This window comes from Dendrobates tinctorius, unplaced genomic scaffold (assembly GCF_039654945.1).
Source record: "Dendrobates tinctorius isolate UK_male_01 unplaced genomic scaffold, ASM3965494v1 ptg000074l, whole genome shotgun sequence".
Classification (NCBI taxonomy): domain Eukaryota; kingdom Metazoa; phylum Chordata; class Amphibia; order Anura; family Dendrobatidae; genus Dendrobates; species Dendrobates tinctorius.
Genome location: NW_027361742.1, coordinates 19,282,593 through 19,304,994, shown reverse-complemented (window position 1 = coordinate 19,304,994; position 22,402 = coordinate 19,282,593). Strand labels below are relative to the sequence as shown.

The 22,402-nt window shown below is 44.0% G+C and overlaps 1 protein-coding gene across 2 annotated transcripts in view; it reads right to left on the bottom strand.

The window, feature by feature from the left end:
- Positions 1–6,541: 6,541 nt before the first annotated feature.
- The window catches only part of APOBEC4 (apolipoprotein B mRNA editing enzyme catalytic polypeptide like 4), an 89,484-nt gene continuing 73,623 nt past the window's right edge, over positions 6,542–22,402 (bottom strand). For both annotated transcript variants that reach the window (XM_073582932.1, XM_073582931.1), the window contains one exon: positions 6,542–8,007. In XM_073582932.1, the coding sequence (XP_073439033.1) occupies positions 6,866–7,951 (1,086 nt within the window). In that variant the 5' untranslated portion in view covers positions 7,952–8,007 and the 3' untranslated portion in view covers positions 6,542–6,865. The remainder of the gene's footprint in view (positions 8,008–22,402) is intronic.

The following is a 22,402-nucleotide window of genomic DNA, read 5'->3' as shown; positions in this document are numbered from 1 at the left end:
AGAAATATTGTTAGTGGCGTTATTGATGTCGGAGAAAAAAGAGTTCAATGATATGGCGTCACCTGTCCAAATGAGGAAAATATCGTCAATGTAACGTTTCCATAGTGTCACCTGAGTATCAAAGAGGGGATGGGAATAGATGTGACTATGCTCGAAGTGGTCCATATAAATATTTGCATAGGGGGGCGCGACGTTAGATCCCATCGCAGTCCCCCTACACTGCAGGTAAAACTGGTCCTCAAAGAGAAAGAAATTCTGGGTTAGGACCACCTCGAGCATGTCAAGACAGAACTCCTTTTTTGAGGAGGAAAAATCGGTGTGGATATCAAGGAACCTGTCAACCGCATGAATGCCTTCTTGGTGGTCGATGCTTGTATAAAGGCTCGAGACATCTAGGGTTGCCAGCAGACATTTGGCAGGGACACTCGGAATGGATCTAATGATAGACAAGAAGTGGTTAGTGTCCTTCAGATATGAGGGAATTTTGGAGATGTGTGGAGTAAATATTTTCTCAAGGGTAATTGAAATAGGTGATAATAATGAATCGGTGGACGCAACAATGGGACGACCGGGTGGGGAGGTCAAGTTTTTGTGAATCTTTGGTAACGTATAAAAGACGGGAGTGATGGGATGGTTGTTTATCAAGAAATCACTGAGTTTGTCGTCAATGACGGCATTCTGCTTGTACATTGTCACTTTCTCCTGTATAAGGGTGGAAATGTGAGATGTGGGATCACGGGATAGTGGACGGTAGGTACTGGAGTCACCAAGTTGCTGGCGGATCTCATTAATATAGAAGGTTCTGTCAAGGACCACAATAGCCCCACCTTTGTCGGCTGGCTTGATGATGATGTTCTTATAATTTTTGAGTGAGGCCAAGGCTCTGCGTTCATCAGGGGTCATATTGTTTTTTAAATGAAAAGTGCCCTTACCGATGTCGGTGGTAATAGCGTGGACGTCCCTAGAGACTAGACTAATGAATGTCTCAATGGGGTGGTAACAGTGAGGAGGTTGATAGCTACTAGGGATCCTGAGGTTGAGACCCGCGAGTGTGAACCCCATAGGGGATGAGGGTGTCATGGAGGCAACTAGAGGTCGGTCGGTATCAGAGATTTTGTTATGAAAATGTGCCTTCAGGCGGAGATTTCTGAAGAATCTGTTAAGGTCATGTTCTAAATTAAAGGTGCTGAAGGCGGGGGTGGGGCAAAAGGAAAGACCCTTCTGTAAGACCTGGGTCTCAAGAGGGGAGAGGGTCTGACTGGAAATGTTGTAGACAATGTTGTCCCTACCTGGGAGCGGGTAGTGACTCGGTCTGAGCGTCCCCTGGTGTTTACGACCCCTCCTCGTCTGTTTTTTCCGGGGCGTCTCGGACCTAAAAAAGATTGAGAATCAGTGGAGAAGTGGTCGCTGTCGGACCCAGAAGAAAAACCGCCTCCACGGCGAGAGTTGCGGGATGGAGCGGACGAGTGCCATCGGTAAATACGATTCTTCAGATAGTCTTCCTGGTCCCGCAAGAATTTGTCGCGTTTGCGTATCTGTAACGTGTCCCTGTATTCAGAAAGCGTAGTATTGCACTTTTTCTTAAGTTCTTCAAAAGCCGTGGCATTCAGCGTCTGGGAAAGTTGTGTCTCTATGTTCTTGATATTCGTGTCAATGCTGATAAGTTCCCTCTGCAGGTAGTCAATTGTAAGGAGAATAATATCGAAGGAACATTTGTTGAGAATGCTCTCAAAAGACTTACAATACTCAGAATTATCTGAGAATAGCGTGGGCCGCAGAGAGACTCTAAGTCCCATCGGTATTCTCTGGGTTTTATGATATTCAGCCAAAGTAGCTGCGTGTAATTCAAGGGCTGTGTTCCTCTTAATTTCCCTCAAATAGTCACGGGTACGGATCTCATCAAGAACATAGAGACACAACTTTCCCAGACGCTGAATGCCACGGCTTTTGAAGAACTTAAGAACAAGTGCAATACTACGCTTTCTGAATACAGGGACACGTTACAGATACGCAAACGCGACAAATTCTTTCGGGACCAGGAAGACTATCTGAAGAATCGTATCTACCGATGGCACTCGTCCGCTCCATCCCGCAACTCTCGCCGTGGAGGCGGTTTTTCTTCTGGGTCCGACAGAGACCACTTCTCCACAGATTCTCAATCTTTTTTAGGTCCGAAACGCCCCGGAAAAAACAGACGAGGAGGGGTCGTAAACACCAGGGGACGCTCAGACCGAGTCACTACCCGCTCCCAGGTAGGGACAACATTGTCTACAACATTTCCAGTCAGACCCTCTCCCCTCTTGAGACCCAGGTCTTACAGAAGGGTCTTTCCTTTTGCCCCACCCCCGCCTTCAGCACCTTTAATTTAGAACATGACCTTAACAGATTCTTCAGAAATCTCCGCCTGAAGTCACATTTTTATAACAAAATCTCTGATACCGACCGACCTCTAGTTGCCTCCAAGACACCCTCATCCCCTATGGGGTTCACACTCGCGGGTCTCAACCTCAGGATCCCTAGTAGCTATCAACCTCCTCGCTGTTACCACCCCATTGAGACATTCATTAGTCTAGTCTCTAGGGACGTCCACGCTATTACCACTGACATCGGTAAGGGCACTTTTCATTTAAAAAACAATATGACCCCTGATGAACGCAGAGCCTTGGCCTCACTCAAAAATTATAAGAACATCATCATCAAGCCAGCCGACAAAGGTGGGACTATTGTGGTCCTTGACAGAACCTTCTATATTAATGAGATCCGCCAGCAACTTGGTGACTCCAATACCTACCGTCCACTATCCCGTGATCCCACATCTCACATTTCCACCCTTATACAGGAGAAAGTGACAATGTACAAGCAGAATGCCGTCATTGACGACAAACTCAGTGATTTCTTGATAAACAACCATCCCATCACTCCCGTCTTTTATACGTTACCAAAGATTCACAAAAACTTGACCTCCCCACCCGGTCGTCCCATTGTTGCGTCCACCGATTCTTTATTATCACCTATTTCAATTACCCTTGAGAAAATATTTACTCCACACATCTCCAAAATTCCCTCATATCTGAAGGACACTAACAACTTCTTATCTATCATTAGATCCATTCCGAGTGTCCCTGCCAAATGTCTGCTGGCAACCCTAGATGTCTCGAGCCTTTATACGAGCATCGACCACCAAGAAGGCATTCATGCGGTTGACAGGTTCCTTGATATCCACACCGATTTTTCCTCCTCAAAAAAGGAGTTCTGTCTTGACATGCTCGAGGTGGTCCTAACCCAGAATTTCTTTCTCTTTGAGGACCAGTTTTACCTGCAGTGTAGGGGGACTGCGATGGGATCTAACGTCGCGCCCCCCTATGCAAATATTTATATGGACCACTTCGAGCATAGTCACATCTATTCCCATCCCCTCTTTGATAGTCAGGTGACACTATGGAAACGTTACATTGACGATATTTTCCTCATTTGGACAGGTGACGCCATATCATTGAACTCTTTTTTCTTCGACATCAATAACGCCACTAACAATATTTCTTTCACCCTCCACTATAGTGACCATTCCATCAATTTTCTTGACACTTTGGTTATCATTAATCCTGATCATACCCTCTCGACAGACCTGTACACTAAGCCTACGGACAGAAATAGTCTTCTTCTACACTCAAGCTGCCACCCTCGACACATCAAGAGGTCCTTACCCCATTCCCAACACTGCCGTGTCGACCGGATCGTATCAGATCCCTCTGTTAGGGAGGCACGACATACTGATATGGATACTAAATTTTCAGCAAGGGGCTATCTGCCGTATGTTAGACCTTCGCCCCCCACTCCGGCTGCCAGCTCACTGAGCCGTAAGTGTATTCCCTTTGTGAGCACATACCACCCGTTCAGTCCTCTCATTAATGGTGTCATCTTTAAGCATTGGCCCCTACTCCATCAAGCCTATCCTTCGGTTCCAGAATTTATCTCCCGGCCCCTCATTTGCCATAAACGCCCCCAGAACCTTAGGGACTCTCTAGTCAGAGCCGACATTGGCCCCTCTAAGCCAATTGCCAAACAGACTTTCTTCTCAAGCCAACGCAAAGGTGCTTTCCCCTGCTTACACTGTCTTCAGTGCTCTCACATTACCAAAGGCGAGTTTTTCACACATCCACGTACTGGGAAGAAGTTCCCGATCCCTGGATATTTTACTTGCGATTCAAATTATGTCATTTATCTGATTAAATGCCCCTGCGGTCTCGGGTATGTTGGGGAGACCACCAAGCATATCCGTGACCGCATTAATAAGCACAAATCCACTATCCGCTGTAAATTGACTACCCTACCCATTCCAGCCCATTTTAGTGCCGCTGGCCACACCATTCCGCAGCTCAGATTTCAAGTGATTGAGCATGTTGACCAACCCCGCCGCGGCGGAAATAGGATTAAAATACTCAGAGAACGCGAGGCGTTCTGGATCCATACCCTCCAAACCTTAGAGCCATTAGGGCTCAACAGGGAATATGAGGCCCCCCGTTGATTTATTTATCCACTGCACTTAACTGATTTGTTTCTTTGTTTTGTTTTTCCTATCTGACCCTTACTATATATCAGTGTATGTTTGTATGCTCACCTTGAGTTATTTTGACGTACAGTACGGCATTCTCTGCACTTATTGTCTTGCATATTTACATAGGTGCCTATTTGTGTCTGTATATACCCATGCATCCATTTTGTATGCTCACCTTGAGTTATTTTGACGTACAGTATGGCATTCCCTGCACTTATTGTCTTGCATATTTACATAGGTGCCTTTTTGTGTCTGTATATACCCATGCATCCATTTTTCTTATGTCTCCTTTTTCATCCACAGTACTAACTCCCTGTGTTTTGTTTCCCTTTCAGATCTCACACAACTGATCCACACTGTTTTCCTATATCCTCCCAGTGGCACACCCCGCACACGCCCCTTAGCTGGTAACCCGGGATACAGCACTTCCCTGCCCTCACTGGCCGTCCCTGGTCATGTGACCATGCACATCACAGACCTTGCATTCCCGGAAGTGCCCTCCCCCTTGTGTATTGCCGGCTTCCTTATAATGGCGCCGCTGGCCCTCTACACCACGCCGCTGCAGCCGCTCCCCCTGCCACCCGCATTTGTCCTGGACCTCCACTGCAGGTAGCGCTGCTGCCCGGCTCCTTTTGGCTTCTTCTCAGTCTATGTATTGGTCTGCTTCACCATGCTGCTTTTTCTTCCAGGCGTCCATTCACTCTCCATAGTGATCCTATCACATTTCTCACCCATGGTATGTAGCCTCTCTGTTGTTGTCGATTGTACTCCCTTGCTGTGTTCCTCTCCTCCCCTCTCCCCTCCTTTCTCTTCTGTTTCTTCTCACTTCTATTTTTTACTCTACCTCTTTCTTTCTGTTGCTCTATCCTTTCTTTTCTTTCCTTCTTTCCTGCCTTTTTCCTCTGTCTTTCAGTTTCATTCCCTTTTTTTCTCTCTTACTTCCCCGTATCCTTCTCCCTCCCCTTTCTCTTTCTCTCTCTCTCTCTCTCTCTCTCTTTCTCACCCTCTCTTTTTCTCTTTTTTTCTTCTTCTCTTTCCTCTCTCCCTTTTCTCCTTCTTTCCCTCCCTCTCTTTTTTTTTTTTTTCTCTCTCTTTTTCTCCCTTTTCTTTTCCTTCTCTCTCTTTCTCCCTCCCCCTCCTTCTTTTTCTCTTGTTCTTTCTCCATCTTGTTCCTTCCTGCTCCTTGCTTTTCTTTTCCTTCCCTCTCTTTCTTTCTCTCTCTCTCTTCTTCTTTTTCTTCTCTCTTTTCCCTTTTTTCTCTCTTTTTTTTTCTCTCTCTCTCTTTTTTCTCTCTCCTCCTTCCTCCTTTCTGCTTCCCACCATCCTCTACTGATATGGATACTATCCTTGGCTGTTCCACTATTTTTGCCAGTTGATCTAATCTGTCTCCCTGGGTACGCTTCATGTTATTATATTCATATTTGTACTAATTTACTCTCTTTTCATGTAATAGCACACTCTGCAAATCGTATGGAACCTCACCTCTATTTGAAAATCCGGTAGTCCTTTGAGACCCATGTTTCCTTGCTCTGACCAGTGATGTATGTTCCATTTGCACTATACTGATCTGTGCTATTTTGTATGTAAATATGTATGTAAATATTCTATGTATCACTTGTACATACCGCACTCACTATTGCTATTTTCACACCTTTTCAGGTAACAACCTTGAGAAAGGCTCTATGCCGAAACGTTGGTGCTGTTGCTCTGGTTAGGTTCCCTTTGCAGTGTGTCAATTAATAAATTCACTTTTGCATATACATCCCTTCTTCTCTTCATTTGAGTGCTGGGGTTTACTTTATTATGAACGTGCAAACCACCCTTGGGGGATAAGGGGTTAATTGCTTATCCAAATGTAGCAGGATAATTTTTATTTTGATAATTTGGTATGACCCACAAATGATGGTATAAATATCCTGTAGCTTCCCCACTCCTGCTTTATATATAAGTTCATGAGTGAAAACATCCATTGTTAAAGCAGTTGACTAAAGCATAAAAATGTATTTTTATTTTATTTCAGATGCATTGGAGTGGTTAAGTTTTACATACCCATAAATTAATCGAGCTAGCACTGCACACTGTATCTGGACACTGCAATAAAGTACTGTGACAGAAATGAAAAAAGAGAAAACTCTCACCCTATGTATCTGGCCAAAACATGGGAACATAAGCAGAAAACCCTTTGACAATTTAACGTCTATGATGAAAAACTTCCTATCATGAAATCATACTCATTACATGATTTCCTGCATGTTATTGTGCATGTATAAAATGAATAATTGTATTGTGCAGACTGGCTTAGCATAACTCTTAGTGCTTGACTTTTTTCACAGAATCGGCATTATTTTTCCTTCTGTTCGTTTTTGCTTCTTTATCCTTTCCTTTTACCACTTGCTGAGTAATTATAACTTCATTTATTTTTCTTGCGTTTGGTACAGTTTTACTTGAGTTTATTTCTTCACCTGTCTCCATGGGCATGTTTAGATGTCGGACAATTTGTTTGGGTCTGGAAACAACTTCTTTTGGACCATGTGTTGCAGGTATGAAGGGCATGCGGGGTACAAACATAGGAAAGTGCTGAAAGAAGCTATTTTGTTGCTGAGTAGGATTAATCTTATCTCTTGGGTACACTGGAAAATGTTTAGTTTCTTGAGTTTGAGAAATTGAAGGAGAGTCAACAAAATATGGCTTGATGCCAGTGATAAAGTGAATCATGTGTGCGTTATAGCTATCAGCTGAAGCCCTAGCAGGCAGAACGGGCTGGTCCAGGGTGTTCTGGGAAACCTCTTTCACAAAGGAATATAGAACAGTTTTCCAAACTCCATCACTCAGTGGATTCAGCGTTACTCTCGGCCAGTGACCTGCAAGACTTTTTAAAGCTTCTTTGTTCCAAAAAGAAGCAGGGAACTCTTCTGCAACGTGGTACATCTGTGAGAAATAGATATCTAAGCGCATCTCTGGGTACCTCATTAGTAAATCATACATTTTACTGATGCAACAATGTCCAAACTCGTTGCAAGGAGTAAAGTTTGTGTAAAGAGTTAAGTAGCCAACTGGGTAATGCTGGTAAAGGAAAACATCTAGATATCCATTTTTTTCAAACATCATTGACTCGGCATGAATGTTAGAATGAGTGCAGTTTGTAGCCTGGCCTTTCTGTATGACGGCTCCATTAAATGCTTTTATTTCATAAAATATCAGCTGTTTATTTTCAGGCATTGTTGGTCCATATGGAAAGCCAAATGCCTCGTAGAACTCTCCATAAGTAACCCGGGACTCTTCTCCTGTTCTAATATGATACGGACATTTCACACAATTGTGGTTTGCATAGAGCCAGTAATAAGGCTTTATTAATGTGCCATTATATGCAGAGAATTCCTGAAAAATAGTTTCCATGTACAGGTGAAAAAAGGTATAGGCTCCAGGCTGTGTTCACCAACTATGAAGTTTTCCTGTAAAACAAATATAAATAATTTATTTATTTTCATTATGAATTGTCAATTGGTTGTAAAACATAAACCAAAGATGATGTCATTAGTTACATTAATACCTTTTTCCAATATATAAACATTTAATGAATTATTTAATTCTCCTTACAAATTCAAAATATTAACTGAAACATTAATTTTGCCAAGCTAGTTTTTTATTAGACTGAAAGTGTGTTGTTGGTGGAGATATGGGCTTGGACCAGAAGAGAATGAGTACCTGCTCTGTTTCTCATGTTAAGAATATAAAAGTATTTGAGGTCTATTTCTTTTAATGTTGAAAACCCCTTTAAACTGGCAATACATATAAAATACAAAATATTTGGAATCCGGCACTCTCAAAAAAGAGCTAGTTTTTATTGAAATCAAGAAATAGTATATCATATATAACATTGTGGTCTAGATGACCTTCATCAGATATACAGTACACTAGTAGCATATATTTTTATAAATGTCTGAAGATTAGACACCAGCTGTCTAAATTCAAAATAGCAGCTCCTGTCTTGGAAACCAAGAATGCCTGATGCAATACCGCGGTTGCGACTGTCGCAATGTTTATCAGCCCAGACTTCCAGTGGGGAAAATGGCCTACGTATCCAGGAATCTCCCTATGGTAATGGCCGTGGACAGCTGAAGTTGTTTCCCTCTTTCCAACTTTTGTTGTGCCTGTTGCGCATCTCCTTGCTGGACTGTAGAAGCATTGCAGCCATTGGAGGGTCCTACACCTTCAACCTGGAAGTGGATCTCGGCCAGTAAGGGAAGATGTCGGTAAGGTACTGTGTGCCTGCCTCGTGGGCTGAGGTGAGGAAAAGGACAGTGTCCCCATCCCACAGGCCGATGGAGGACCAATGGACTGTGTCCTTGCCACAGGGACCAATGTTTGGGGGAGGTGGAATGGACGACTCGATGTTCCAGCCTTGTTGAAGTTGTGCCCATGGTGGAAAGGGCTACCCTTATAGGAACAGACTGTGTTACCAAGTTAAGGGCCATTGTTTCATAACTTCAAACTAACTCGATGGACTGATGTTGGGTAGGCACAACAGAAATCTGGATTCAGAGGGACATAAGTTCTATGGTCCTAACCGAGAGGAGCAGCTAATATTGAGTGAAAACAGATGTTCATTAACATAAGTAATGTGCAGGAAGATAATCAAGAGACTTCGGTGCTAAATGGCCTTGACCAGTGAGAACTTTTAAATTCTAAGTAAAGTGCAGGAGGATGTACTGACGTCAGAACATTTTGGTATATTATAGGCTCCGTATTGTCAAAGACGACTAACATTAAAGGAGGGTGAAATGTAATGATATGGATATGCTGACCACATTTCTCCCTTGAAGAAGTAAGTTTTATTGTGTATTATGTTGTGTGAATAGAGTGTGATAGGCATTGATAATGTAATGTGTTACATGATGTGAAATAGATTGTTGAATATAGGGTAATTTAAGACTTAAAGATTTGGAATAGCCCACAGCACAGTCGGAGGAACTAGTGTAAGGGAAAGTGACAGCTTTCTGCTAGTTAGACAGATAGGGACTGGAGTCTAAAGTGAGCAGTGCCACTTACGAGGGTGAGAGTAGACCAAACAGGAGTCATAGCTAGATCCTGAACATAAGTGACTAAGAGGAAAAAAGTGGCCTTCCGGAGATGGATCCTAAGAGGCAGACTCCTAGCCATGAGACCTTGGGCTTGTAACAGTGAGAAGTAATGGGCCCGAACAGGACTGAGCATGGAGGACTAGTGAAGGATCCCAAGAGTACGTCCCAAGGCACCAGTAGTGTAAGAAAGAGGATGTGGATGCAGAAGCGCTGAACAAGTGAAGTGGACTTGTTAATCAGGACTGTAGCGTTAAAACTGGGTGTGGTGCAGTAAAGCGAAATAGTGGACATAAACAGCCCTGGAGTATACTACAGATGAAGGATACAATGTAGAAAATGCTCTGTACTGTAAAGGAAGCGTCCATAAGACTTTGTACCTGCTATCCCTTGAAATTAACACTTAGCAAATTACCGTTCAGTGAAGAGTTTATTAGTGAATGGTGGTCTCACTCAATGAACTGTGAAACATTTTCAAATTGATTTTTTTTCTTTTTTCTTCTAGCTGAATAACCTGAATAAAATGTTTTATTGGCACACAAAACATGCGGTTTTGCTGCAAAGCAGGAGCCACGGCCGGAACCTGCCTGCAGAAGGTTTTTTTTTTGAGTATATACAGATATTCATTATGTAAACTAGGGGGCAGGTCAGTGAGGGATCAGTGACCTGTCAGCAGTCTGCATTATGAATATCTAATCAGAGCACCACATACACCAACCCCGCTTTAGGGCATAAAAATCTCATTAACAAAAAACTGAAAATAAAGATTAAGTAACAACCATAAGACAGATTTCATCAACCAAGGTCTCATTTTAATCATTATAGCGGTGCCGACCTGACAGTGTGTGTAGGTTACTGTGCACAATCCTGCTGACAGGTTCCCTTTAAGGTTTGAGAGTTTGGCAATACAGACAAAGAAGCAAAATGACACGGTTTCTTAAATGTGTCTATCACTATCCAAATTCTAGTTTTCCCTTCTGAGGGTGGAAGATAAGTTATAAAATCCATGGAGAGGCAGGTCCATAGACTTTTTGGAGTAAGGACTTAAGAATAGATATGAGCGAAAATTTAAATGTTTGATTTGGATTATGATCGCCGAATTTGCAATATTCGCCGATCAATTCATTGAGTATTCGCCGAACATTACCGAACGTCATTCAGGTCAGTGGGAGGCAAAAAGAAACACATGCACAACACCTTATAATGGCTCCAAATGCAGCCAAAACACATCAAATGAGGGGAAGACACCAGGAAAGTGGCCTCAATTCACTCACAGTACAAATTTTAGCATGGCACTGCAGCAATCAGCCAGGCATGAGGTATCGGGGTCTGGGACAGCATTTACAGCTTTCAATTGAACGTCACAGTAAGGCGAGGTGGGTGAGAGATCGGTGTAGGCTTCCTGTGCTGGGAGCCCTGTTACCACAGGCAACAGCTCAACCTACTTTCATACTCAGCCACACTCAGATGGCACTAATTTCATATTAATTTCGTAGACTACTAATGTCAGAAAAATCTAAGGAAAGTAACACGGGTAGTTGAGTCCAAGGAAGTGGATGCCTGATGGTCTCATAGGCCTACTGCTACAGGCAACACGCATGAAGAAGACCCAACCAGGAGTGTTCACGTTTCCAAAAATTACTGTCAGACAAAACAAAAGTGGCATCAGTTTCACAAGAGTAGAAATTGTATAATAGGGACCGATAGGTCTTCCACTACACCCAATCCAACAGATGGACAGCCAACCAGGAGTGTTCACATTTAAACAAATGAGGGCCATACACCACAGATGTGGCATCAATTTCACCACAGTAGAAAAAGTATAAAAGGCACACGTAGGGCTTCCACTAAACCCAATCCAGCATATGGACACCCAAACAGGAGTGTTCACATTTCCAAAAATTACTGGCAGACAACACAAAAGTGGCATCAATTTCACCACAGTAGAAATAATATAATAGGGACCGACAGCTCTTCCACTACACCCATTCCATCAGATGGACACCTAACCTGGAGTGTTCACATTTTAATAAATGAGTGTTTGACACCACCAAAATGGAATAACTGTGACAAAAATAGAAATAGTATAATAGGGACCGACAGGTCTTCCACTACACCCAATCCAACAGATGGATACTCAACCAGGAGTGTTCACATTTCCAAAAATTACTGGCAAACACCACAAAAGTGGCATCAATTTCTCCACAGTAGAAATAGTATAATAGCGATCGAAAGGTCTTCCACTACACCCAATCCAAGAGATGGACAGAACACCCAAGCAGGAGTGCTCACATTTATACAAATGAGGGCCTTACACTACAGAAGTGCCATCAATTTCACCACAGTAGAAATAGTATAATAAAGACCGACAGATCTTCCACTAAACCCAATCCAGCAGCTGGACACCAACCTGGAGTTTTCACATGTTAAAAAATGAGGGTCTGACAACACCGAAGTGGAACAACTATCACAAGAATAGAAATAGTATAATTGGGACCGACACGTATTCCACTGCAGCTAACTCAGCAGATGTAAACTAACCATGGCTGTTCACTTTTCCACAAATTTGTGTTAACATTAGTAGCAGCAGCACCCACAGCAGGCACAGAAGTCACACTAAAGATATCACAGAGTGCAGTTATGTGACATTAATGCATCACACTAAAAATTGCAATATCACCTACTTTAGTCTGTATTGTCTACGATTGGGGTGCAAAAGTCCATGGAGATCCATGACTTGTATATATTGATGAAAGTTAGGTGGCCTAAACTTTCAGGGGACAGCCTGCTGCGCTTATCTGTCAGGATAATACCAGCAGCACTGAAGACACATTCTGAGAGAACGCTGGCTGCCGGGCACTATAAAACCTCCAAGGCGTGTGAGGCAAACTTAGGCTACTTTCACACATCAGGTTTTCGGCGTCAGGCGCGATCCGGCGTCGTGCCGGAACGCCGGATCCGGCAAATGTTTAGTAAAACCGGATGTGACGGATCCGGTTTTCTGCCGGATCCGTCTTTTTCTTGACAGACAAAACCGGATCCGTCTCATCCGGTTCATCCGTTTTTCTATCCGTTTTTCGACGGATTACGCCGGATCCGGTTTTTAAAATTGACCCTTGTGGCCTTCCGAACGGGATTGGCTACTGGAAAACTATATATAGCATGTTCCTACAGCCCTTCTTTGACAGGTTGTAGAGGAGAAAGTGCAGGTTGGAGAGAAGAGCAAGTACTGGCGAAGATGGATGTTGTCATTGGAAATATTTTGAAGAATTTGGCGGATTTTACAGCGGAGGCAAATCGTTTGAGGGTGATTGTTCTGGAGAAGGAGAGAGCGAGACAGCAGCGCATCAGGCATCGTAGACGACGTTTGTGGATCCACCCCATCACAGCCAAGAGAATGACGCGTGGGGTCTATTCTACACTATGCATGGACCTTCGACGAAACCCGGATACATTTTTTGGATATGTTAGGATGAAAATGGAGAATTTTGATTACTTGGTGGAGCGCATTGCACACCTCATAAGAAAAGCGGACACCTATTGCCGCTTCTCAGTTTCACCCGCAGAGCGTCTGATGGTGACTTTAAGGTAAGCCACATTTATTGGATATGATCGCATCAGAGCACACTTTCACTGCAATCTTGTTGGTGGTAGTTTGTATCTCCAAGTGTTATAGGTCAGTTTTGGTATGTAATGCTGTGATTTAAAACTAATTTATTGTTTGTTAATTCCCCACAGATTTCTTGCAACTGGAGAATCCCTTTCGTCACTGCATTTCCAGTACAGACTCGGGATTTCCACCATATCTGGAATTGTGAAGTACACATGCCGTGCACTGTGGGACTCCTTAGCTGAAGAGTTTTTACCAGAGCCCACAACAGAGAGGTGGATTGAAATTGCTGACAAGTTTCAACAGATATGTCAGTTTCCAAACTGCTTGGGCGCTGTGGACGGGAAACATATCCGCATTGTAAAGCCAGCTGGATCGGGATCGGAATATTTCAATTACAAGAAATATTTTTCAATTGTCCTCATGGCCATCGCTGACGCGGAATACAAATTTATTGCGGTTGATATTGGGGCCTATGGCCGCTCCAATGACTCTCAAGTTTTCAATCTGTCTGCCATGGGGCGTAAACTGTATGGAAACACCTTCCAGTTCCCACCACCTAGACCGCTGTCGCAAACATCTGGTCCACCTATGCCATTTGTCTGTGTAGGGGATGAAGCCTTCCAGCTGTCAGAACACCTTTTGAAACCGTACTCTAGCAGAGGATTGACAAGACCAAAACGCATTTTTAATTACCGCCTCACAAGAGCAAGAACAATGGTTGAATGTACCTTTGGTATTCTGACAGCCAAATAGCGGGTCCTATTGACTGCGATCAACCTCAAGACAGAAACTGTGGACGAGGTGATCAAAGCGTGCGTGGTACTCCACAATTTTGTTATCTGCAAGGAACCCATTTCCATTGAGGACATCTCTGAAGAAACCACCTTGCAAGATTACCATGACATTACCACTAGAAGTTCTGTGACGGTTTCAGTAATGAGGGACAATTTTGCACTATACTTTATGTCACCTCAAGGCAGAGTACACTGGCAGGATGACAGAGTGTGAAAGATTTGTGCCCTAACCAAACTTGTGTACCTTCTGTACCAACAGTATATACCTTTGCCAACCAAAGTTGGCTATCTTGTCATGGTCTCTATTTTTAGCTTTAGGCCACAGGTGTGTACCTGGTTGTGTTTTATGCAAAGTATTTCACCTTTTAACAAAAGTTGTGTACATTGTTAGGAAATCACCAACAATAAACACAACTTTTTAGGTGAAATACTTTGCTTCAAACACAACCAGGAACACAACTGTGGCAAAAAGCTAAAATTTACCCACAGTTATATACCTAGTTTTGAATACCATTTCACCTTTTAAATACCCTGTATTTAACCTTTTTCGCCGCAGAAAGAAATGACAGACAACCAGTGTAAAATAATTTAACTTTTATTGAAAAATTTTTTTTTTAGTAAACTTTTTTACAATTTTAATAAACATGTTTAATAAAAATTTTAAACTATAAAACTGAAACCATAAAACTGGTCATTTTTATTTAAATACACACATTATAATTCTGTGTAGTGTGTGGTGGAAATACTGCTGTAGGGGCTGCGGGACACTTGGACACTGGGAGTGTGGAGAGAGGACTGGGATCGTGGTGGGGAAGGAACAGTTAGAGGTGAAGGTGTGGAAAAAACTACAGAATGGGTGGACATGTGGGAAGCAGAAGAGGTGGTGGGTGGTGGAGTGGAGGGTTGGGCAGGGACTGTAGGAGCAGATGATGTTGATGGCAAGTTGTATGGGGAAGGAGTTTGGTACGGGGCAGGTTGCTGGAAGTGGGGAGATGTCTGGTACGGGGCAGGTTGCTGGAAGTGGGGAGATGTCTGGTACGGGGCAGGTTGCTGGAAGTGGGGAGATGTCTGGTACGGGGCAGGTTGCTGGAAGTGGGGAGATGTCTGGTACTGGGGAGGTTGCTGGTACTGGGGAGTTTGCAGGTACTGTGGAGGTTGCTGGTACTGGTGAGGTTGCTGGTGCTGGGGAGGTTGCTGGTGCTGGGGAGGTGGATGGTGCTGGGGAGGTGGATGGTGCTGGGGAGGTGGATGGTGCTGGGGAGGTGGATGGTATGTAATAGGAGGGGGAGGATGGAAAGTGGCTGGAGGTGGATGGTATGTAATAGGAGGGGGAGGATGGAAAGTGGCTGGAGGGGGTGTAGATGTAATAGGAGGGGGAGGATGGAAAGTGGCTGGAGGGGGTGTAGATGTAATAGGAGGGGGAGGATGGAAAGTGGCTGGAGGGGGTGTAGATGTAATAGGAGGGGGAGGATGGAAAGTGGCTGGAGGGGGTGCAGGTGGAGGAACTACTGTGTTGGGAGGAGGAGGAGGTTGGGAGGTAACTTGCTGGAGAGCAGCGTGGCATGAATGCATTACATGCATCTGCTGGGCAGGAGAGAGCGTTTCCATGCGCTCCACAACAGACCTGAAAAAGGTGTGGTTTGGCGAAGATCTTGCTTCTGAATGCATGGTTTGCAGAAGTGTCTTCACCTCCAGAATGCTGGAGTTGATCTGCTGATAGCCTGCGGAGATTTGCTCTGACAAGACTTTTAGACAGTTCTGGAAAGATGCATTCAGATGCAAGAACTCTGGCGCATAAGTCTTTTCCTGACCCCTCTGCCGCTGCCGCCCAGTACCCGCAGGTGTACTAGAGGTGGCAGGGGCAGAAGGGTGGGGTAAAGGGAAAGCGATCTCCTCACCAGCAGCTTCATGTAATGTAGGCGGCCACGATGCTCCTGTGCTGGTGGATGGGACAGATGGGTCGAATGTGTTGGAAGGCTGGGAAGGTGCAGATGTACCGGGGCGGTCGAAGTGTCCCTCGGTGCCGGTCTCCTCAGGGATCGCCTCAGAAGGGTCCAATCGTGCCGGCTCCCGAGTGCTGCTCACCGTGCTGTGGAATAAAGAGAAAAAAAAACAATTAAAATACTGACATGGTATGGCCCTGGCTGAAAAAAAAATTTACATCTAACATTTTTTTTCACATGTGGTGTGTAATATTTACCTTCTGGTGACCATTGTTTCCCGGAGGAACGACAGGGCTTCTGCGTACTTGTACTTGCTCCTGCGTCCTCCAGATCCACTCGGGGCCCGCATCTCTTTATTGAACTCCTTCTTGAGACGATCCCTCACAGACAGCCACCGATTCACAATTCTGTTCCCTGAAACGAGAAAGGAGTGGTTAGTATACAACATCAGTGTTTCCCAAACTCCAGTCCTCATGGTCCCCAGGGGTCATGTTTTCAGGATTTCCATAGTAAATAGAAATCCTGAACACATGATCCGTGGGGACCACGAGGACTGGAGTTCGGGAAACACTGGTTTAAATCAAGCAACCGATACTGTATATACTTACGCTCTGTAATCTGGGCCCGAACATCGAGGTCCTCCCAGCGGCCCACAAGGAGCGAACAGATTTCCTCCCAGAGTCGTCGGGTAACGATCAGGTCAGCGTGGCGGCGGTCAGCCATATTCCAGAGCGGCTCCCTTTCTCTGACGAGATCGATGAGGCGGTCCACATCAATCCCTCCATCCTCAACGTCAGAGTCGGGAGCACGCTGTGAAGGCTGTTAAAGAAAAAGACAAAAATAACATAATTAGCCTCCACAAAAGAAATGAAATAAAAAGTGCAAAAAAACAAAGCAAAAATATTTATACTTACACGGCATTGCATTTCGCCGGATCCGGTTTCTGTCAAAAGCGCCGGATCGCGCCTAACGGCGAAAACCTGATGTGTGAAAGAGGCCTTAGGCCACTTCATCCATTTTGGAAGACTAAAATGTGAAAGAGTCCAAACCTTCCCTGATGGTATGGATACTCCTGCACCGTCTTCTACATTCGTTCACTACGTGTAAGACTTGGACACTGTTGTGCTGGTGAACGAGTTGGACCATAAAAAAGTTTCAAAGGACTCACAGAAATTGCCTCTTCCACCACTGTTGCTGCTGCTAATGTTTTGGCATTGACGAATTGATGTATCCGATGTTGAAGTCTAGAGCTGCGATGCAATCTGTGTGCTTCACTGCTGTCTTGGTGAAAAGTTCTCTTAAGGTTGTGTAAAAGTGTGTTTTGATACTCCAGCATCTGCGGGTCCCTTTCCAGAGCAGGAAACATCTGGCAAAATTTGGATTTGGGGATCCTCTGACATTCTTCCTTGCAGATAATCTCCAGTTCCGTCAGGTTGGATGGTGAACTTTGGTGGACAACAATTTTCAGGTCCCTCCGGAGATGCTCAATTGGGTTTAGGTCAGAGCTTTGTCTGGGCCAGTCAAGAATGGTCACGTTCTGAAGCCACTCCTTTGTTATTTTAACCCCTTCTCGACCTTTGAAACTACGTAGGTATCATGAAAGTCGGTGCCAATCCGACCTGTGACGCCTATGTGGTGTCATGGGGAGATCGCCCTCCTGCGGGTTGGGTGATCGGTGTCATTGAAAGGTCACCCAACCCACAGGTACAGGAGGCCTTTTACTTCACCCCAGGGGGGGTGGCTTAGCCTGCCCCATGCCTAGGATCGCTCTGATTGGCTGTTGAAATTGAAACAGCCAATCAGAGTGATTGTAATATTTCACCGGCATTAACATTGGTGATCTGCCGCCGTCAGTATTTGCTCCCACTCCGATCACCCCCCTCCCCTCCGATACCTCCTGAGTCCCAGTGTCCCTCCCGGTGTCCCTGCTTCCTCCTCTATGGGTGCTGCTATCTTTCAAAATGGCGGGCGCATGCGCAGTGCACCCACCGAATCAGCGGACAGCATTCATTCATTACAGGTACATTTTTTTCACTGTTTTAAACTCTATCCCAGTGATCAAAGTAAAAAAAGTGAATAATCCCCCATTTATCACCCCCATAGGTAGGGAGAAATAATAAAATAAAGAAAATTTATTTATTTTTATTTTTCCATTAGGGTTAGGGTTAGAATTAGGGTTAGGGTTTGAATTAGAGTTAGGGTTGGAATTAGGGTTAGGATCAGGGTTAGAATTAGGGTTAGGGTTAGAATTAGGGTTTGAATTAGCATTAGCATTAGGGTTGGAATTAGGGTTAGGGTTGGAATTAGGGTTGGGATTAAGGGTGGAATTAGGATTAGGGTTAGGGTTGGAATTAGGGTTAGGGTTTGAATTCGGGTCAGAGTTGGAATTAGGGTCAGAGTTGGAATTAGGGTTAATATTAGGGTTAGGGGTGTGTTGGGGTTGGGATTAGGGTTAGGCTTGTGCTTAGGGTTGGGATTAGGGTCAGGGATGTGTTGGGGTTAGGGTTGAGGTTAGGGTTAGGGTTAGGGGTGTGTTGGGGTTAGGGGTGGAACCAGAATTGAGGGGTTTCCAATGTTTAGGCACATCAGGGGGTCTCCAAATGCGACATGGCGCCACCATTGATTCCAGGCAATTTTGCTTTCAAAAAGTCAAACAGTGCTCCCTCCCTTCCGAGCCCCAACATGTGCCCAAACAGTGGTTTACCCCCACATATGGGGTATCAGCGTACTCAAGAAAAATTGCACAACAACGATGGGGGTCTAATTTCTCCTCTTACCCTTGGGAAAATAAAAATTTGGGGGCTAAAATATTAGTTTTGTGGAAAAAAAATGATTTTTTATTTTCACGGCTCTGCGCTATAAACGTCTGAGAAGCACTTGGGGGTTCAAAGTGCCCACCACACATCTAGATAAGTTCTTTGGGGGTCTGGTTTCCAAAATGGGGTAATTTGTGGGGGAGCTCCAATATTTAGGCACACAGGGGCTCTCCATAAGTGACATGGTGTCCGCTAACGATTGAAGCTAATTTTTCATTCAAAAAGTCAAATGGCGCTCCTTCCCTTCCGAGCCCTGCCGTGCACCCAAACAGTGGTTCACCCCCACATATGGGGTACCAGCGTACTCAGGACAAACTGGGCAACAACTTTTGGGGTCCAATTTCTCCTGTTACTGTTGTGAAAATAAAAAATTGTGGGCTAAAAAATCATTTTTTGAGAAAAAAAAAGATTTTTTTATTTTCACGGCTCTGCGTTATAAACTTCTGTGAAGCACTTGGGGGTTCAAAGTGTTCACCACACATCTAGATGAGTTCCTTGGGGGGTCTAGTTTACAAAATGGGGTCCCTTGTGGAGGGTTTCTACTGTTTAGGCACATCAGGGGCTCTGCAAATGTAACATGACGCCCGCAGACTATTCCATCAAGTCAGCATATCAAAACGTCACTACTTCCCTTCCGAGCCCCGACGTGTGCCAAACAGTGGTCCCCCCACATTTGGGGTGCCTAGCGTATTCAGGACAAACTGGACAACAATTTTTTGGGTCCAATTTCTCCTGTTACCCTTTTGAAAAAAAAAATTGCGGGCTAAAAAATCATTTTTTTAGGAAAAAAAATTACTTTTTTATTTTCACGGCTCTGCGCTATAAACTTCTGTGAAGCACTTGGGGGTTCAGAGTGCTCACCACACATGTAGATAAGTTCCTTGGGGGGGTCTAGTTTCCAAAATGGGTTAATTTGTGGGGGACCTCCAATGTTTAGGCACACAGGGGCTCTCCATACGCGACATGGTGTCCGCTAAAGGTTGGAGCTAATTTTCCATTCAAAAAGTGAAATGGTGCTCCTTCCCTTCCAAGCACTGCCGTGCGCCCAAACAGTGGTTTATGACTACATATGTGGTATAGTGTACTCAGAAGAAATTGCCAAACAAATTTTATGATCTATTTTATCCTGTTGCCCATGTGAAAATGAAAAAGTTGAGGCTAAATTTTTTTTTTTTTTTTTTTAAGTACTTTTTCATTTTTACAGATCAATTTGTGGGGGGGTTCAAAGTGCTCACAATGTATCTAGATAAGTTCTGTAGGGGGTCTAGTTTCCAAAATGGGGTCACTTGTGGGGGAGCTCCAAAGTTTAGGCACACAGGGGCTCTCCAAACACGACATGGTGTCAGCTAACGATTGGAGCTAATTTTCCATTCAAAAAGTCAAATGGCACTCCTTCCATTCCAGGCCCTGCCGTGTGCCCAAACAGAGGTTACCCCCCACATATGAGGTTTCAGCGTACTCATGACAAATTGGACAACAATGTTTGGGGTCCACTTTCTCCTTTTACCCTTGAGAAAATATAAAAATTGTTGCTAAAAGATCATTTTTATGACTAAAAAGTTAAATGTTCATTTTTTCCTTCCACGTTGCTTCTGCTGCTGTGAAACACCTGAAGGATTAATAAACTTCTTGAATGTGGTTTTGATCAGCTTGAAGGGTACAGTTTTTAGAATAGTGTCACTTTTGGTTATTTTCAGCCATATAGACCCCTCAAAGTGACTTCAAATGTGAGGTGGTCCCTCAAAAAATGGTTTTGTAAATTTTGATGTAAAAATGAGAAATTGCTGGTCAACTTTTAACCCTTACAACTTCCTAACGAAAAAAAAATGTGTTTCCAAAATTGTGCTGATGTAAAGTAGACATGTGGAAAATGTTATTTATTAACTATTTTGTGTCACAAAACTCTGGTTTATCAGAATAAAAATTCAAAATTTGAAAATTGCAAAATTTTAAAAAATGTTGCCAAATTTCCAATTTTTTCACAAATAAACGCAAAAATTATTGACCTAAATTTACTACTAACATGAAGCCCAATATGTCACAAAGAAATAATCTCAGAATTGCTAGGATCCGTTGAAGCATTCCTGAGTTATTACCTCATAAAGGGACACTGGTCAGAATTGCAAAAAATGGCCAGGTCATTAAGGTCAAAATAGGCTGGGTCATGAAGGAGATAACTGTGAGGTTAGTGTCATTGTCTTGCTGGAAGGTGAACCTTCAGCCAAGTCTGAGGCCCAGAGCACTGTGGAAGAGGTTTTCATCCAGGATATCACTATACTTGGCTGCATTTATGTTTCCTGCAATTGCAAGCAGTTGTCCTGTCCCTGCAGTTGAAAAACACCCCCATAGCATGATGCTGCCACCATCATGTTTCACTGTTGGAATTGTATTGGGCAGGTGATGAGCAGTGCCTGGTTTTCTCCACACATACCACTAAGAATGATCAACAAAAAGTTCTATCTTCGTGTCATCAGACCAGAGAATCTTATTTCTCATAATATGGGAGTCTTTCATGTGTATTTTAGCAAACTCTATGTGGGCTTTCATATGTCTTGCACTGAGGACAGGCTTCCGTCGGGCCACTCTGCGATAAAGGCCTGACTGGTGGAGGGCTGCAGTGATAGTTGACTTCATGGAACTTTCTCTCATCTCCCTACTGCATCTGGGAAGCTCAGCCACAGTGATCTTGGGGTTCTTCTTTATCTCTCTCACCGAGGCTCTTCTCCCACGATTGCTCAGCTTGGCTGGATGGCCAGTTCTAGGAAGACTTCTGGTGGTCCCATGTTTCTTCCGTTCAAGAATTATGGAGGCCATTGTGCTCTTAGAAACCTTCAGTACTGCAGAAATTCTTTTGTAACATTGGCCAGATCTGTGCCTTGCCACAATTCTGTTTCTGAGCTCCTTGCCCAGTTCTTTTGACCTCATGATTCTCATTTGGCCTGACATGCACTGTTAATTGTGAGGTCTTATATAGACAAGTATGTACCTTTACAAATCAAGTCCTATCAGTTTAATTAAACATAGCTGGACTCCAATGAAGGAGTAGAACCATCTCAAGGAGGATCACAAGGAAATGGACAGCATGTGACTTAAATATGAGCGACTGAGCAAGGGGTCTGAATACTTATGACTACAGTTGAGCGAAACGGGTCGTTCAAATTCAAAAGTCGCCGACTTTCGCTAAATTGTATTGGATTGTAGTGATTGGCTTGCTTTGTGTGGCATCACAGTGGCTATAAAAGCCCTGACCACCGACCGCCATTTTACTTCTGCCGATCTTAGCATAGGGAGAGGTTGCTGGCTGCCGCTGTTTCTCAATAGGGAGAGTGATAGGCAGGAAAAAAAACAGATAAGCAGGGAAGAAAAAACATTCTGTGCTTGTGCTGATAGCAATTGTGCTGTACAGTTAGTGTGCAGTGACAGGGGAGGATTTTTTGTGTGCAGCAGCGTTGGTTATTAGGCTGCCTTATTAGGCTACCTGATAGCTGCATTGCTGTGTGCACACTGCTGTGCAGACTGCTTTTTACACAGCACTCCTACTTTTATTCTTTTTTCTGAACAGTTACCGAGCGTTCATTTTTTCCCACACCGTATTGGGGCTGT